The 18384-nt window shown below is 40.7% G+C and overlaps 1 protein-coding gene across 2 annotated transcripts in view; it reads left to right on the top strand.

Moving 5' to 3' along the window:
• Nucleotides 1-13671, top strand: part of RYK (receptor like tyrosine kinase) — a 96816-nt gene extending 83145 nt beyond the window's left edge. For both annotated transcript variants that reach the window (XM_067538705.1, XM_067538704.1), the window contains exons 12-15: nt 2621-2730; nt 6869-7028; nt 11916-12052; nt 12677-13671. In XM_067538705.1, the coding sequence (XP_067394806.1) occupies nt 2621-2730; nt 6869-7028; nt 11916-12052; nt 12677-12788 (519 nt within the window). In that variant the 3' untranslated portion in view covers nt 12789-13671. The remainder of the gene's footprint in view (nt 1-2620; nt 2731-6868; nt 7029-11915; nt 12053-12676) is intronic.
• The last annotated feature ends 4713 nt before the right edge of the window (nt 13672-18384 follow it).

Below are 18384 nucleotides of genomic sequence, written 5' to 3'. Positions count from 1 at the left end.
CAGTTGTTGACTCCAGTGGGTTGTTAATTACAGCAATTCCTTATTTTTAATGTAAATTGGGAGTCTTGCATTAATGATTTATTTCACTTAACTTTACATTCCATCATTTTTCAGATAAATATTTTAAAGCTGCACCTCACAGATTGTTTTTAAATGTCATGATAGTTTACCTGCTTAAGGATCTGTTAATGAAGTGCTCTTAAAATTTGTAGAAAAAAAATTTCAAATACAGGAGTCTAAAGATAGGTTCCTAAATCCATACTTAAATATCTGCCTGGTTCTCAGAAATTCTTGAGTACCAAACAGCTTCCTTCCATTACCTTCTTGGGCTATCATGATAACTGCAGGTCATGTGCATCTTGGAAGTGAGGCAACATTGTGTAACAACTTAGTCTGTCAGTGTGGCTCCATCTCCTAAGGTGTGCTTTGAAAGCAGCAGTTCTTTGTAGGACCCCTGCCTCATTGTGTGCTCGGTGAGAGAGGGTTAAAGCTGTGTACCGCCTGAAGATTAGACATTTCTTGAGTTTTGGTTAATGAACTGTGCGTGCTTAATGTCTTATTGATATTTTAATTCACTTGTTATAAATTAATCATCATGCTCCATTAATAGTCTTAATTCTTGAAGTTCTTTGTTAATGTTTTTTAAAAGAAATGCTTAAGGAAACTTCAGCAAATTGGAAGTGACTTAATCCTTTTTTCCTTTAACCTATATTGTATAGTTTTTGGAGCAGTGAGAGGGGAAGGAAGTGTGTGGAACCTATACAATTTACTTAAAAGTGCTTACTTCATGTTACTAAATTGAGTGTAATGATTTATTAGCAACTTCTGCATGTTTTTTAAGAGGGGCAGTAGGGAATAATAGCATTAAGAGAAACGCAAATGAGAAGTATGCAGAGTAATTTGAGCATTGGGGACCTTTTCTACACAAGAGAACTTACTGGTGTCCAAGATGGAACATTTTAATAGCATTTGTGCTAATGACGTTTATAGTAAATGTTAACTGTCTAAAAACAGAAATGAAATGGAACCAAACTCTTGTAAGAGGAAAATCGTGAATTAAAAAGGAGTTATCAGTCATAGCAGACACGTCTGTATATTTTGTTAAGATAACTTTCCATCATGCTTTTGCTCTCCTTAATCTTCCTCTCACACAACACTGCCTGACTTTCGCTAGATGATTGACTTAGCCCAAAAAAATAAAGCAAGTAACATCTGGCTCAATCAGGTCAATAAGTCATCCCTGCTTTGTACACTAAGTACCAAACAGTCAAGGACTTTCTTCCTGTTAGTTTGCAAGGGTGCTGTACTGTGAGCAACTGTTGGACTGTGCTTGTCTGCTTTTATTTTGTGGCTTGATCTCTAAATTGCAAGTGTCTACAGACTTGTACTGTCTTCTTCCCACGCACCTAGATATTAGCCCATCTGGTGGAGTTTGTGTTCTGAATTTTCACATAGGACTTGCTGCCCATATGCCAAGGAAAGTCTGCAGGAAAACACTATGCCACTTTGATAAATTGATGTACTTTTGCTTTAAGGCCCTGTTAATCCAACAGACATAGTATTTTCACAACTGACTTGTATTAACTAGCTTTGACCATATTTTCTTTAATGTAAAATAGAGTAAGAACGTGGGAAATACTTCACAACATAAACCTGGCTCATTCGTTGAGAGAGCCATTCCTCCTCCACTTTTTCAAATACTTTAAAACAGCTAATTTAGCAAACTCCAATTTAGCTGGGATACTTGTATTTTCTTAATGCTTGTTATGTCATTTGGTGATAAATTCAATTTATTTTATTCTGCCCCAGATTTTCAGTGTTGCTACAAAATTTTACATAGAAATTGCATAATGGTTGCAGAAGTTGTGAGCAGGGCACCTGAAGCACACATTGTGGGGAAGCAGTAGATTCTGCAGAATACATGGGGCTCTGGCAATAATACAATACTAAATCAGTGTCAGTATTCCAAAGCAAGCCACAGGAAGTAGTAAATGTCTCAAAGCACAGACAACACGTAATAACTTACTTACTCTATATAACTTATATATATTACATTTTAAAATTAAACACGCACTACAAAACTCCTCATTAAAATGCTGGAAAATTACAAAGAGATATAGAGCAAAGATGTTGAGACCTGCTATCTTCAGCAGCGGATGGGAACAATAAGTTTGAGGCTGCTGCTCCTTTTATATACTTGCTTGTGGTCTGTTCCCTGAAAATGGATGATGCTTTCATGAGTAATATGCGGAGAAGTGTGTGGCAGGGTGGCTAAAATTTTGGTGGATCCAGATACCATTTTGTCTTAGTCAGTCCCTGATTTATATGAAAAACTGTTCTGTGACAAGGAAAATGAAAGGTAGAAAATATTTTAAAGTAGCCAATTTACAGTTAAGACATTTTCAGAAATTAAGGGATAAGTATTTGAAATAAGCTATCAAGAAACACCAGACAGCAATGAGGTTGTGTCCTGGAGCACCAGTGGTTGCAGGTAATTTTGTATAGGAAATAAAATATGGAAAAGAATATTAAAATTGAGATAAAATACCCAAGGCGGCAGACACTAAACTCACTATTCCTAGGATTTTGTGATCTTAGTAATTTTTCTGTGCTGTTGCAGGCAATTTCCCAGCAGGATCTTGTACATATGGCTATTCAGATTGCCTGTGGAATGAGCTATTTAGCCAGAAGAGAGGTAATTCACAAAGACCTGGCTGCTAGAAACTGTGTGTAAGTACTGTCTTAAATGACTATTAGGGAGACAGATTGTACCCTGAATATGGTTAAGGCTGAGATGTGTTCTCCATTTTAAAGCCTGATCTTCCCCACTTGAAACCATATCCTCTGATGTTTCAATTTCTGCATGTATGTTCTATGGCCAGCAGACAGGTTTTTGTCCAAATGTGCAGTGAATCAGATGAGCTATTTTTGAGATGGGCTGCAGAAAAATAAGTACTGGTTGTATTTTGAAAACCCTTAATGCCTTTTTTTGCCAGGTCGTGTCTCAAACTGTTTCTTAGACTTCAAGTTTAAAAGGACTTGGTGAGATCTAATGCACAGAACCACTTTTTAGGTTGAGCATGTGAGAAGTTTTCTCTGGCACATCAGGGATATCAGAACAGCTTGTTTGGTCCCTGGTAGACTTCTTAAAATAGTAAAATGATTAATGGAAATATAAACTTTTTATTTAAAGGAAGAAAGAAACAAGTCTCAAAACCTTTTCTTGTGGGGCAGGGCTCTCAAAATGTAAAAGTCATGACAGAAGCTGGTGATATTTTCAAAAAACTCCAAACACACACAAAATCATAACCTGCCATGTCCCCATCTACACTGCCCAAAAGTCTGATCTGAATTCCCCTTAATTAGAAACCCAGAAAATTCAGAGTTGAGATTAAATTTAAATAAGTACTTGAAGGTATAGAAGGCGACAATTAAGGCACCCAAGCAGTAGTTGTAGCTCTCAGAGCATTGCTATGGGGGCAATTAAAAAACTCAGGCAACTTTGTCTATCCATAACTGACAGCTTTGCCCCTCACAGATCACAAAACCTAGACAGCCTCTGTCTTAACTGTACAGAGTTTGCACTCACTCCAGCTTTTCTTATGGCCATAAACAGTCCACAGAGAGACACTTTTAAAAAAAATTCCTGATAAGACAGTCATTCCTCAGTCTTTACTGAAATGCCAGTTTCTGTAAATAAGTGGCTTTAGAGACAGAGCTAGTATAGGCTTGAATCATGACGTTATATCACTGTGTAAAAAGATGTCAGTGTAGTAACTAAGTACCATGCCAAGAATCCAAGACGTGTGAAAGCATTTATGAAACTGATGTTTTGTGGTTCACATTTTTTGATACTCCACCCCAGAAGGTATACAAACACATATCCAAACTTGAGATGTTTGAAATCTATCTGCAGAAAGCTGAAGAGCCCTTATGAGTAAAACTTGGAGAAGATGGTAGTCTGTGGTCACTATCATCTAGTATTTTTCCAGATTCAAGACGACTAAGCCTTTAAAGTCAAACTTTGAATAAATAACACTAGACTACCAGAAAGAGATATTAGAATTGGAATAAATACAGAAAAAGGCAACAAAATTATTAGGGGTATGGAACAGCTTCCGTATGAGGAGAGATTAAAAAAAAACCTCAGTGTTCAGCTTGGAAAAGAGTCAGCTAAGGGAAGATATGCTAGAGGTCTATAAGATCATGAATGGTGTGGAGAAAGTGAATAGGAAAGTGGTAGTGTTTGCCCCTTCACGTAATACAAGAACCGGGGGTCACCCAATGAGATTAATAGACAGCAGGTCTAAAACAAACATAAGGAAGTACTTCTTCACACAACACAGTCGCCCTGTGGAACTCGTTGTCTGGGGATGCTGTGAAGGCCAAAAATATAACTATGTTCAAAAAAGAACTAGTTACATTCATGGAGGACAGGTCCATCAATGGCTATCAGCCAAGTGGTCAGGGATGCAACCCCATGCTTTAGGTATCCCTAAACCTCTGACTGCTAGATGCTGGCACTGGATGACGTGGTGGATCACTTGATGAAATGCCCTGTCCTGTTCATTCTCTCTGAAGCATCTGGCACCCTCTTCTGTTAGAAGAGAGGATGCTGGGCTAGATGGACCATTGGTCTGATCTAGTATGGCCATTCTGACGTTCTTATGAAAGTAGAGGGAGTATTAAGGAAGGTAAATAACACTGTAGAGAAAATACACAATTTCTTTCCATTAATCTCTACCAGAGAGGATATTGAAAAGAGTAGGCATTTCCTGAAGTACTATCAGTGCGAGATATCAAAAGGGGAGGAGCTGAAGTAACTTTAGAATGAAGTGGCTGAAATTTTAACCAATATATTCAATCAATATATTATATTGGAGGGTAGCAAATATTGCAATATCTTTAGACAGACATTAACGGTGATCCTAGTAGTGCCTCACTTAATTACCAAGTAAATTGATTGACACAATAATTAAACATCAAATTGTAAAACAGGAATATTATGAATGCACCTGTTTGCAACTCCATACAGTAGACCCTCACTGTAACGCTGTTCGCAGTAGTGAACCTTGGGCTATACCGAACGTGGTCCTTGGATCCCACCTCCAGCCCTGCCTGCTGTAATGAGGGGCTGAGAGCTCCTCCAGCCCAGGGCTGGGGCTGGGGAGGGGAGAACAGCTCCTCCCCTGGCCCTAGGGCTGCCACCGGGGGCTGACCGGTTCTCAAGCACCCAGGGCTGCCATGGGCTCAGACTACTCCTCCAGCTGCGGGGCCACCACTGGGAGGGAAAGTCTGCCCCAGATGCAGTCCCGGGGCCAGAGGAGCGCTGTCAGTTCCCGGGGGCAGCCCCAGAGTCGGAGGAGGAACTCTCTCTCCCCCACATGCACATTATAACAAACCCCCAGCTATACTGAACAAATGGCTTGGATTCCCAGGGGTTTGTTATAGCGAGGGTATACTGTAGTTAGTTATGTTCTGAAGTGGACTTAATTCCTCTTAACTAAAAGTAGTTTGCTAAAATCAAGTCACTTCTGAAAATTTAGGTCATGTGTTCAATTCTGGTCACTATCTCTCAAAAAGGATAAAGCAGAAACAGATGGAGTTCAGAGGCACATGACATGATATTAAAGGCGCTGAGTGTCTCCCAGATGAAGAGATATTGAAAAGAGTGGGACTGTCTTGGTTAAAGAGGAGATGAATAAGAGGGTTTGTGACAGAGGTATGCTCAGTAATGAATGGTGTAGAGAAGATAAATCAGGAATTTTTACTTATTCTTCCTCTTAAGAATAAGGGGATATTCAATTAAATTGAAAGGCAGCAAATTGAAAATTGATAAAAGGAAATGTAAACAAAGCATAATTAGTTTGTGGATCTCATTTCCACAAGATCTCGAGCTTAGAAGGATTCACAAGAGGATGAGACACATGGATGAATTATCAGAATATCCACAGTTAGAGGATTTTAAAGACGTTTGAAAGGGATACAAACCCTCATGTTGAAGAGTGTTAATTAGCCTGCAAGTGAAGAAACTTTGCCTCTGTAGGTAGGTTATTCCGTAAGTTCATGCTTCAGGCTTTCTTGCACGTTCTCTGAAGCATCTGCCACTGACCAGGATCAGAGGCAGAATACCAATTAGATGGAAACTTTGTTTCATCACGTATGAGAAATCCTAAATTACTATCCTGTAAAATCGGTCTGCAAGGAAACAAGATGGGAATAGGGAAAGTTGGTTATTACAGGGATAGATAAAGTTGTTTGAGTACTTGAACTGGACATTTCCCCCATTTTAAAACAATTGGTTTTATTTTATGTCTGATGGTATGTCTCTACTGAGGGCGACAAAGTCGCCACCATCAGATCGATCTTTCTTGATCGACTGAGCGATCAGTGTAGACCCGCTCAATTGATCAAGAAGTCGACGCTTGTAAACCACCCCCTCAAGTGGGCAGCGCTGCATTGACGGGAACGCGGTTCCTGTCGGCACAGTGCAGTGAAGACGGCACGCAAAAGGGAAGCACAGCAGTCAACAGAAGTAGCTTGTGTACTCGCGTCAACTGCCACCGAATTTCCAGGTGAGTGTAGATCAGGGCTGAGACTTCTGGCATTCTATTGCTCATCTTTTGATAGCCAAAAATAATTTTGAAATCTCTTTATCCTGAGTTAACTAATATGATGTACTCATTGGTAACTGCAGCATAGCAGTGTCGTGATCTGGGAAAATGTTAGGCTTTAAAACTTCGATAACAAAATGATGAAGCTCATTTGTGAAGTCCTATATATGCAATATTTTTTAAAAGATGTGCTAAAACAACTGTAAATAATTGGTGTCTTGCATAACTAAATGCTCTTATTGTCTTTTAATCAGCATTGATGATGCACTTCAGGTTAAGATTACAGACAATGCGCTGTCCCGAGATCTATTCCCCATGGATTATCATTGTCTGGGAGATAATGAAAACAGGCCGGTGCGGTGGATGGCTCTTGAAAGCTTGGTTAACAATGAGTTTTCCAGTGCTAGTGATGTGGTAAGTTGTTTTAGCAAATGTAAATATAATATATAGTTATAGGAGTTTCTTCCTTTAAATGCTTTTTTCACACAGTTTATTCATGAATAAAGGCGTTGAAGTGACCATGCTGGCAGCTAAAATCCTCTGCGCAGAACTAATATATCCATGACAGCAGCTGTACCTGCTTCCACTACACACTGCCATGCCTGTGGTATCCAGCCCTAACATAGAGGGCTCACCTCCTGGGCAACAGGATTGTTTGCTCCTTTCCTATTGTTGCCAGCAAGGGTACCAAGTGTAGTAGTGTATTTGACACGGACACCTGTCCACTAAAGTAGAGGGAACGCATTCCATATATACCACTAAACAATTATGAAATGTGACTGACATTTGGTCACTGCCACCCTATAGTAGGCTGGCTTGTGTCTAGGGATCTACAAATGAGCAGAACACTTGCTGATTAAATCCTGAAACTTTCTAAAGTGTTCACCTGATTTCAAGAACATGAGTTTTCATGTATTCCATGTTTTCTGAGAATCTAAAATGCACTGTGCCTCCCAACCATGATTGTAGTGTCTGGTGGTAATTGTGACACGGCTTTTCTTGGCTTGTCTTCTCAGAATGGAAGTGTGTGACTAATCTACAACAGAATAATGTTAGCACACAGGAGCAGTACTGAAAAGTAAGCTGGAGTGTTTCCTGAGCAAATTACCCTGATGGCCTTCAGCTTGTTTTACAGCTGTTTGTAACCTTAATGGTTCAGAATTTATATATTGTACAACCCTTACGTTTAGCATTCCCACTTCCTTGCGAGATTACTTGTGAATTTACTACATAGGTCAGGTAGGGTATAATGTATTAGTACTCTTTTTCACTGAGCATCTTCGATACATTCATCACACAGAACAAGCCATTAAATTGTTGTTCTTATCCCCCAACATAACTGTCCAATCTAAATCCATGACATATAGACCATGCCATGCATTAAAAAATTTCTTCTTATAAAGTTGAGATCAATTTTTTTCTTTTCAGTCTGCCCTGAGTTGCTTATTGAAGGCCGTACTCTGGGAGGTGAAAAGGAGTTCTTATGCGATGCTAAGTACCATTCGCTCCTATTGATATCAGTGATGGTAGGGTGCTGATCAGCTTGCAGGATCAATCCCTTACATCTTTTCCTTCATTAAGACTTTCAACAACCAGAGAGATTGGAAAGAACTATTTTCAGCAGTCAGTAGAAACTGAGTGCAGAGAATCTTGGTTAAGATTGTGTTTGTAGTTTGAGCTCTAGCCAGTGATAAACAACTCAGCTATGTGATCTGTTTTTTCCTGCCACAGGGTAATTTCCACTTTAATTATGTTTACCTTTTACAATTTTGTTGCAGTAAGATGTGCATTTTTTGAAACCTTATGTACCATCTATTGTAGAAGTCTTCTCAAATGTTCTGTGCGTGTGTGCATTTGTTCCAGTGAAGTTGCCTATCCCTCTTGCATATTGCGGAAGTTCCTATGTTAGTATTTAAGACTTGGAAAAGGAGTCAGCTCCATTTCAGGGTTATTTCTGTATTAGCATAAAAAGATCTAGGTATTTCCTGTTCTCTCCTGAAGTCTTACTGGTTTTTGTAATTTGAGTAGATTGTTATCTGAAATAGCTTGCATTAGCCAGATTTACTGTATTCAGTGGAATCAGTACAATGTATTCATTTCATCTCCAGTATTAAACCTTTAATGGTCAAGGATTCATTAGTGTGATCGTGTCCGGTTAAGACGAGACTTAGGGGTAAAATTTTCTAGTGTAAGTGACTTTGGCATCTGTGTCTTGGGATGTGGGCACCTAAATCACTTAAGCACTCCCCAGACCAGTGAAATGCTTTGTTCAGTCAGGAGATACCATGAATTATGGTGAGCATAAAATAATGCATGTCTTGCCACTTTTGTGTGTCATGGATGTGTAGGTATGTATTGATTCTAATATATAAAATAGCACTCAACACAGCATGGTTTATATTCACCCCCTAACCACTGGAACACAGTACTTACTCAGCTCCACTTTTTCTGTTGAGCCCCTTCCCTGGAACTCCACATTCTACAAACACTCCTTTTTATCACTGCTGAAAAATAACAGACTAGTTAATGAATTTCCTGGCTTTGAGAGAATTAGAGGCTTATTCTCAGGGGGTGTGAAGAATAATTATAATGGCGCCTTCTAGGCTGAAGTCTGTCCAACAAAACCTGTCAGTAGAGCAGGGAGGTTAGAATGTAGTAGGGTCTCTCTCAGGGACTCTGCTAATTTAAATGTGCCCTTTCAACATTCAATTCATAAATGTTTTGCATTATACAAAATAAATGCTTTTACATTTTTAACATATAGAAGATCATGTTAGTTAATAATAAAATAATAGTACTATAACTACTAGAATACTGTAACATGCCCAAATTAACATTCCTTCAGCATTTTAGGAACTCGAAAAGAAAAACCTATCCACCCTAACTTCCCTTTTAATATTTACCTTAGTCCTGTTTTACAGATCTATACTCTTCTGTCTGCTTCTTCAGAAACAGATGTTGTGTATCAATTGCATGTAATACATTGTGCGTAGTGGTATCTGCTGTACACATTTAGGTTCTTTCTGCACTGACAAAGGAAGCAGTGCTTTAATTGTTAAAGTATGGTTCAAACATGTCATGCGGAACCTGCTTCAGCTGTTTTTCTTTCACATGGCTTGGCAGATTTTTTTTTTTAAACTGTTCCTACAAGTTTTTCCCCATCCACAGCACTCAGCCAAAATGTTTTAAAAAAAAGTTGGGCAGGAGCCATGTTTTTACACTGTTTTCTTTCCAGCATAGAGGGGCCTTTTTTCTTTTAAGTGAATTTTTTTAAACAATATAGTTATAGAACGGGAAACAACTATGTTGTCACTACATACAGTGGTTTTATTTGAATTACCTATTTACCCAGTTTCCTGAATTTTAGTTTTCTGCTTTTCTTTCAAAACTCTCACTAGTGTCCATTGACTCACGCCTTTTGTATTTTTTAAAAACCTGTGTTTACATCCCTTACCAGCTTCTTGGGTAAGTCTACACAGCAGCTAGACCCCCGTGGCTGGCCCGTGCCAGCCAGCTCGGACTTGCGGGGCACAGACTTCAGGGCTGTGTCATTGCTGTGTAGACTTCCAGGCTCAGGCCAGAGCCTGGGCTCTGGGATCCTGCGAGGTGGGAGAGCCTGAGCCTGGACATCTACACAACAATGAAACAGCCCCTGATATAGCAAATATTCCAGCTATGGATCTGTATTATGTAGTATGAGTGTCACCCCGTTTTGTCTTGTATTTGAACCCCCTCAATACAAGCTGCAATGTTATTTTAGTGCTTTTTTACTGCACTTGTCCTCTGGATTGATGGGTGGGTTTTTTTCCCTCGTTAAAAGTTCGTCCTCAAAATCTCTTTTAGAAATGTTTGTTGAATAATTGTTTACGTCATCAAATTTAGCTACATTGTTTCTTTGCTCTGGGATCCCCAGTTTAAACAATGCGTGAATGTGTGATAGCTTTTAAAAGATGATAGTGGAGTACATTGTCGTCGTCTTGACTTCTCGTCACAGGTTGGCTGTCCAATTAAGAGTAGTTGGGCTCAGCCACACGTGTGCCAGATTGTACTCCTCTCCCCCCGCCTCCTCCCCCTGTGATTCTGGGCAGCTAGGTGATTTCTTTAAAAGGGCTGAGAACTTAGTTTGAGAAGGGAACCACAGACAGCAAGCTGTGCTCCTGTGGAAGGCCCAGAAATAGGGCTTGGGGAGGACTTCTGGAAGTCCACACTTGAAAGATAACTCAGGGGGGACCTCCAGGGAAGGAGCTTGAGAGTCAGGGCTCTATCCCAGAGCAGAGAAACATAAGGCAACCCAGTGGGGACTGGGAACTGAGTCTTGGAGGATGGGTTGAAGAGGAGACCAAGTGGGGTGAAAGCACTTTTGGTTTGTTTGGATTTTGGTTACCTGAAAGGGATGAATTTGGAGAATGACTCAGCCTGAGGGCTGATCTGTGTGAACCCCTGAGAGAGACAGGAAACTGAGAGTATGTCTACACTTGTCGCCAAATTCAGCCTTACTCCACCTGGGGGAGGTGGATTAATAGCATCAATTTCCGGGTCGATTGAGCGGGTCTCCACTTATATCTATCTGATGGCTGCGAATTTGCCACCTTCAGTCTAGACATAGCCCCAGTAAGAGAAAATTGAGGCAGGTAGTGACTTCAGTGCCATGTTTGGTCAGAAGGGGGCGCTTCAGGGCTGGTGTGCCCTGGGATATACATCTGCTGATCAAAATGCAAAGTTGGTAACTAACTCTCACCAAACCTGTAGTGGGGATTGATTTGCAGTGTTGTGAAGATCGAAAGTACTGTGTAAATGAAATCTTATTACCTTTTCTACAAAGTAAACTCTACTGTACATTGTTACTTAAATTTAGGTTTTAAGGGTTGTGATATCTTCATCATATACTTGATAGAAAAGCAATGTTTTATTATCCTATATGCATTTTGAGATTTTATTCGTATTTAAAAGCTTGATGTTTTCAAAGCTGTCTGTTACTGTTGAAAGTTAGAACCAGTGCTTGTTTCTGTTTAAGTGTTTTGTGACATAAATGAAAAAAGCCAATTCTCCGTCTTGGGAGAAAAATCATAAAATGAAGAAAAATTATAGCAGGACCACATTTAACATGGAAGGGCATGAGTTGCTGCATTTATAAAGTTTATTTATCTTCCGTCTCAAAAATATGAGGAACACACATTAAGTGGCATTGTTTAAATAGTTGTTTAATGTGCATGACTAATTTTGCGAGAGAACTGAAGCTGACAGAGTTCCCAAACCCTACTATCCTGCTAACTTGTTGCTGTTTAAAACATTTTTTTCTAGTGGGCCTTTGGAGTAACACTGTGGGAACTGATGACTTTGGGGCAGACTCCATATGTGGATATTGATCCCTTTGAGATGGCTGCATATCTAAAAGATGGATACAGAATAGCTCAGCCAATCAACTGCCCTGATGAACTGTAAGTGTGGACTTATTAGGAGAGGGAAGGGAGAGTGTTTTTATTCTGCTTTTCAGGAAACCTTTTAAAAATTTAGACCAAGAAGTTGCTAGTTCTGTAGATAGAGGAAGTCTCAATTCAGTAAGCCTGACCTGCTTGTGTTAAATGTCCATTTTAAAAATTGCAGCATTTAAAGGGCATATTCAGAAATTTTTCAAGTGGAATAAGTAAAGGGAACCAGTATTCTTCTTCCACTCTACCTTCCTTTACTCAGCCTGCCGCTTTCTGCCTTCCCAAAATTCCTTTCTCTGTACTCTCCTACAGAAACTCTTTAAATAGTGTTTTTTTAAAAACATTTTAATTGCTGCTGTCAGATTATCCTAATACTTCCTTCTGGACTGCCTTTGACTTATCTGTCTCTTGCTAGCCAGATCAGCACTTCCAGTAGTAGTACCTTTGCTGATGACTCCAGATGTGCCGCTTCTGAAAAAACTGAATTTGGCATAGTGCCATGAGGTTAAAAAAACAAAACAAAATGGGATGAAGTCTTGCTCATGGTTGGATCTCTCTGAAGTCAAGCTCTTGACATTTGTGTGGGCCATGATTAGCTGTCTTCTGATGTTTCCCATTTGTGTTTGTCTTCAGGTTTGCTGTGATGGCCTGTTGTTGGGCCCTAGATCCTGAGGAAAGACCCAAGTTCCAGCAGCTGGTGCAGTGTCTAACGGAATTCCATGCAGCATTGGGAGCCTATGTCTGAAACTCCAGGCATGAATTCCGTATGCTGCTTGGGAAGAGACAGGGCGTACACTCACTCTCAGCTCCACGCATCACTTGGACCTACTCTCACACTACGTGTATAAAGCAACGCCAACGGGAGAAAGCACTTCTTCCAAAACACTGTGCCTTAGAATGCTTTAGTAGTCTGACTTTTTTGTAAGATCTCTTGATGTTGACTATTTTCTAGGTATCACTTTTACTAAGTTAAATTGAGACTGTTTTATTTGCCAGCAGGATTTCTAAAATGTAGTTATGGTGAACTTGAACACAAGAGTTGGATGGACTTTTGCACTGTTACAACAGACACAAGGTTTTTTAAAGGTTGTTCTAGAGCTGGTAGAAAAAAGGGGGAATTTATGCAAACATTGCAGAAACTTTTCTCATTTAGAAACTGATATTTTCTGACCAGTTCTAGTGTGTGATCTTGTACATATCTGGAATAGCTTTTTAGTGTCAATTGCTTTTCTTTTGAGACGACGGCACAAAAACATTGGATCCGTAAGTGGCATCTTATTTTTTAACCTGTTCTTCATCAACAGTTCTTGGAAAAGCTGGTTTTCAAGATGCAATATCCCCTTTCTAAGACCATAAGCAATTATGTAAAAGTGATTCCAGTTTACCTCATACAGAGAGAGGGACTGAATGGAGCCTGTTCTTGCAAATAAAAAGCTGACATGATTTAAGATAGTTCAAAATGCTAATTAGAGGCCTTCAGAGAAGCGCCAAAGCAGCCCTTGTTTGGGTGCCTTTCACCTCCGATTTCTAGATAGCAGTTTCTCTTGTTGAAAAGGTACTGGTTGTTTTTAGGGTTTTTATGGCCTGAAATGGGCTTAAATACATAAATATATATTTGTAAAGACACACTTGCAGAGTAAAGAATGTTTTTCTATTTTAATGAATGTGAAAATTTTAATCCCTAACACTCACTAGTGTATCAAGCTTGCTGGTTCTTAAATATATCTTCATAGAGACCAGTTCAGGTAGTTCTGGGACCCACTGTGAATCCATTAGATTGCACCTCTCGACTGCAGAGCCCCAAGATTCAACATGTAATGTTATCTTACCCACTTACATCTGCCCCAAACTTCTATGCCATCTCAAGTGGGAGGAGGCAGAGGGGGAACATTCATCCTATCAGTGAGCTGTAAGTAACATCCAGAACATGGATATATGTCTTCTAGGGAAATGGTGGATGAAGGTTTCTGTTGCTTCCGCTTGAGGGTAGCTGAGGAGAACTTTCACTTCTCCAGGAAATGCAAGTTACCTCCATTAGAGCTCGCAGGCAGCATGAAGCAGCCTAGACTACAGATCATACAGCACAACCAGCAAGCATTCCACTAGTTTCACTCAATCTTTAGGATGAGATCCCCATAACCTGAGGCTCCCAGCAGCTGTGTGGCCATTGCTGTCAGAATAGGCCCTGTACCTGATAGCTATTGACACCAAGGTTCAGAAGTCTTTGACTTACAAGGACAAGAAATTAGACTTGGCTGTGATATGTGCCAACTAAAAATTAGAGCAGTCTTCCTCAAACTTCTGAAAGCTGAGCCCCATTTCAGGGAAATAAAACCAGTCTCTCTCCCCTGCCATGTTGTATATGGCAAAGTTTGCGGTACTGCTGTATGTGTCCCCCTCTTCGTCCCACAGCTATGCCATCACACTTTCTACAGCATGCACCCCATAATTTGGTAAACACAGAACTAGAAAACATTAAGTCCCTCAAATAGAAAACCTGTTTCTATCCTTACATGGAGATCCTCAACCTGTGATCGGAGAAACAAGCTGTGTTCCATTCCAAACATCTTTTCCTGATCGTTGTAATGAGCTGTAATAACAAATGCTGGTACACCCCTGGAGCATTCTAGGAGGTGCAGTAAAAGGGGGTGTGGATTTGAATTGGTTGGAACGCGTTTCAAATGACTTGACTTTGCAGTCATATGTTTCATTGCTAGGGGGTTGCTTTAAAAACATTTACCATCCAGACACTTTTGGCCCTTTCAGTGGCTGAGATTTTAAAAAAAATCAATATTTGTTTTATGCTGACTCACGTGGTAAAATTATCACGGGCTGGGCCGGGCCATTTTTCTACAAATTTCTTTATGAAGAGTTCCACAAAGACACTGCAACTGTAATGCTCATCTGCGATTATTAGGGAGACAAAACAGTATTGTTTGAAAATGGTATACTACTTTGAGTACTGCTTAAAAACAAAACACATTTAAACTTCACTTTCTGCAGTCGACATCACTAAAGAATCATTTTATGGATCACTATCTTGAAACTGAGGTTCTAGCACAGACCCCATTTCTGGCTTGTCATAATATATTTTAAAAAGTTACTTCATTGAGTGCACTGCTCTGATAATTCACTTCTTGGTGTGCCTCTCTGTGTGTACACACATCTCAAAATCCATTCACCTTCAGCAAGTAGACATCTAGTTGGGTGAGATCCATTCACTCTGGAAGATCTCTGTTGTCATTTAAAAATAAATCTGGCCTTTACAGGTGAAGGAAACCTTTCAAAAGGAATGAGTTAACTGATGGCAGAGCTGTTCTCTTGAGTCTGCAAACAGCTTTTGTGCCTGAGCTCTTAGCAGAGTGAAAGTTGACTAGTCTCCGTCTTCACTGCTGATGTTGGGAAATAATGTACAGCAGTGAAACTTCCAAGAATAGCTCAGTTTCATTTCACTACATCTTGGGGAAGCTCTGAGCAACAGCAAAGGCTGGCACTGAAGCAGACCCTCCAAAATAGGAGGTTCGAGAAGGGGTAAATGATCAAAAGACCTCCATCCACACAGCAGCCTAGACTTGGGGGTTGGATCAGAGACAAATAATTTGTTCCCCCTTTCAGCTGAAAGAGGAGAGCTCATAGGGGTTTGGGTATATATCATTGCCATTATTACAAACAATGGAGCCCTGAGCAAAGTCTAGGGACAAAACTCTGGTATGTATGCCATCATGCTCATCTTCCCAGCAGGGAAGTGGGTCTGGCTTGATCCCTGGACAAATTCTGCTCCAGTTCTACAACTGAGTGATCAATTTTTGACTGCCATACTTGACTTGACTGCCAATCCATCTCTTTGAGCCTCCTGTTATTTCAAACCTCTGAGCAGCTCCTACAGGCTGCCATGTTTCCTTACAGTTTAGAGTTTTTCGGTCCCGGCTAAAGACCAGAAACAGAACTTTATTTAGTCATCCACTACTGAGACACTGCAGGTCTGATCTCATGACCCTGCAGAGTTTTATGCCATTGATAAGGGACCTGATGGGGCCTCATGCTTGCTTCTAGCCTCTAAAAGTCCTTAGGGGTTGGCCCCTAAAATCATGAATGTGTAGGTCACTTTGATTTTTGCTGTTACGTGTGTGGCCAATGCATGCTGGTGTGGTGTAGAGGTTTTATCAGCACTTGTTTGGGAAGAGCTGCATGTCCCACTCGTGAATACTGTGACATCTCAAATCTTTATACCCCAGATTATTGCATCTGTATAACATTTTTTCTGCTCCTGTTCAGCATCACCATTTGAGCCCCTCCATTGGCTCCCTCCATTTCATTATCAAGTGTTAAGGTGAGGCAAAAGAACGGCAGTTTGTGTTTGCAGATGAGATTACCTGGAGATAAGGTGTAGAGAGAGAAGAGAAAGGAACCCCCATCAGAAAGTTGGAGGATCCTCCAAAGGACATGCTGGAGAACCAGGAGCGGACAGTCATGGAAGCCAAGGGAGGAAAAATTTCAAGAAGCATGGTCAACGGTATCAAAAGTAGCTAGCAGATCAAGGAGAATGTGGACGAAGTACTGGCTCTAAGCTTTGGCTGCGAAGAGATCATTGGAGACATTGGCAGAGCAGTTTTAGTGGAGTGCAAGAGGTAGAAACCAGACTGGAGAGGGCGGAGGATAGAATTGGAAAAGAGAAATTCCAGACAACGATTGTGAAAAGCACTACTCAATGAGTTTAGGGCTAGAGATGTGCTGTGTGCTTTCCTTTCTATTCCCTGTTCATGTGGTTCAGAATTCTGTGGGCCTGGGGCAATCCCATACTTAGAGAATAAAAGGTCACTAGGCATGTGAACTCTTAACTTCCATTGTGGCTTTCTGTGGAGACTGGGAAAAGAGCAGAGCTGAGGAAGCCAAGGCATGGAAGAGGGAGGTATGTGTGCAGAAAGTCCCTCACGTGAATACTTGGGAACAGCTAGACCCCTTGTCAACTGTTTCCAAATAACCAGTGTTAAAGGTTGACTAAGCAGCCGAACTCTTGTTTTTATTTTCTATTTCTTTTCTTAAATTCTTCCAGGAACTGACATTTCCATCCCTGCCCACCCAGAGTTTGCTTGCTTGACCGAAAGATTGTTAAAGATTGCAATAGGCGTTTCAGTGACTTGCCTTCTTCCTTGAAAAGTAGTACACCATGGAGTGCATGGTGAACGAAAGTACATGCTAGGGCTTTCACAGGCTGAGGAAACACCTTTTAGAAAAGAGTTGAACAGTGAGTGCACTGTGGAACCTGAGTAGGTGTATTAATACTTTAACACTTCTGACATATCAGGTGTGCATGGCACTTCAGACACAAGACTGGATTTTTCAAAAATGCATGCAAGGTCTGATGGGCATGCAGCAACCCAGAGCTGTGCAAACATGTATATACAAATCAGTTTGGAGGTACACATCAAAGTCCAGGCATGTGCAAATTTGACTCTCACCTTTCTGAAAATCTGGCCCAAAATAAGGTATAGTTCTGTCCCTAAAGTGATACAGGCCAGAAGAGAGCAGGCGTTTGTCCTAAGTGATCCCATTCAAAAGTAGGTGATGAAACTCCCCTTTGATTTAGATGTGGCAAAGCTAGGCCCATGCTGAGCGCTTCCTAAATCCCAGGGCATTTGTGTGTTCTCTTTACTAAAACTAAAATGCTTTCCAGCTTTGGAACAAATCATACACACGGGACTTCTCCGTCATGGATTGTAAAAATTGGCAACAAGCCACTTCCGTGGAAAACCCAGTCTGCATTATGTAGACTCTCACTGTTGCTTGAGGGTCATGATTCCAGAACCTGAAGCAAATTGGCTGGTACACTCTGCACCATCAGGTGCTTATCCCAATTTTAATAAAACATGCCGTGAAAGAAAAATGAGGTGGAAGAAATCTGACATGAAAAATGAGCACATACCTGGAAACCACAGAGCAGGTAGATTTTTAGTGTAGGCTTAAGTCCATGTCAAAATCTAAATAATTAGAATACCTCTGTCAGAGAATACAAGATAAACAGGAACTATGGTGTCTGCCATCTCTGTGCTGTTGTCAATAAAGCTCCTCCAAGCTGGCTGCTCCAGTTCCTGTAAGCAAGGCAGAGTATCTGGAAGACTGTGCGGCTTGCCAATGCCCTGGCTGGGATGATTTAGTCGGGCTTGGTCCTGTTTTGAGCAGGGGGTTGGATTAGATGACCTCCTGAGGTCCCTTCCAACCCTAATCTTCTAGGATTCTAAGACTGCCGGAGTGTAACTCAGCAGCAATGCTGCTGGTAGTGGGCGCGTCTCTGCCCTCACAACTTAAGAGGCAAGAATAATTCCGTGGGTTCCGGGTTCCTT

This window comes from Emydura macquarii, unplaced genomic scaffold (assembly GCF_026122565.2).
Source record: "Emydura macquarii macquarii isolate MOO-44397 ecotype Brisbane River unplaced genomic scaffold, CSIRO-AGI_Emac_v2 contig_499, whole genome shotgun sequence".
NCBI classification, from domain to species: Eukaryota; Metazoa; Chordata; order Testudines; family Chelidae; genus Emydura; species Emydura macquarii.
This window is presented reverse-complemented; position numbering and strand designations above follow the sequence as displayed.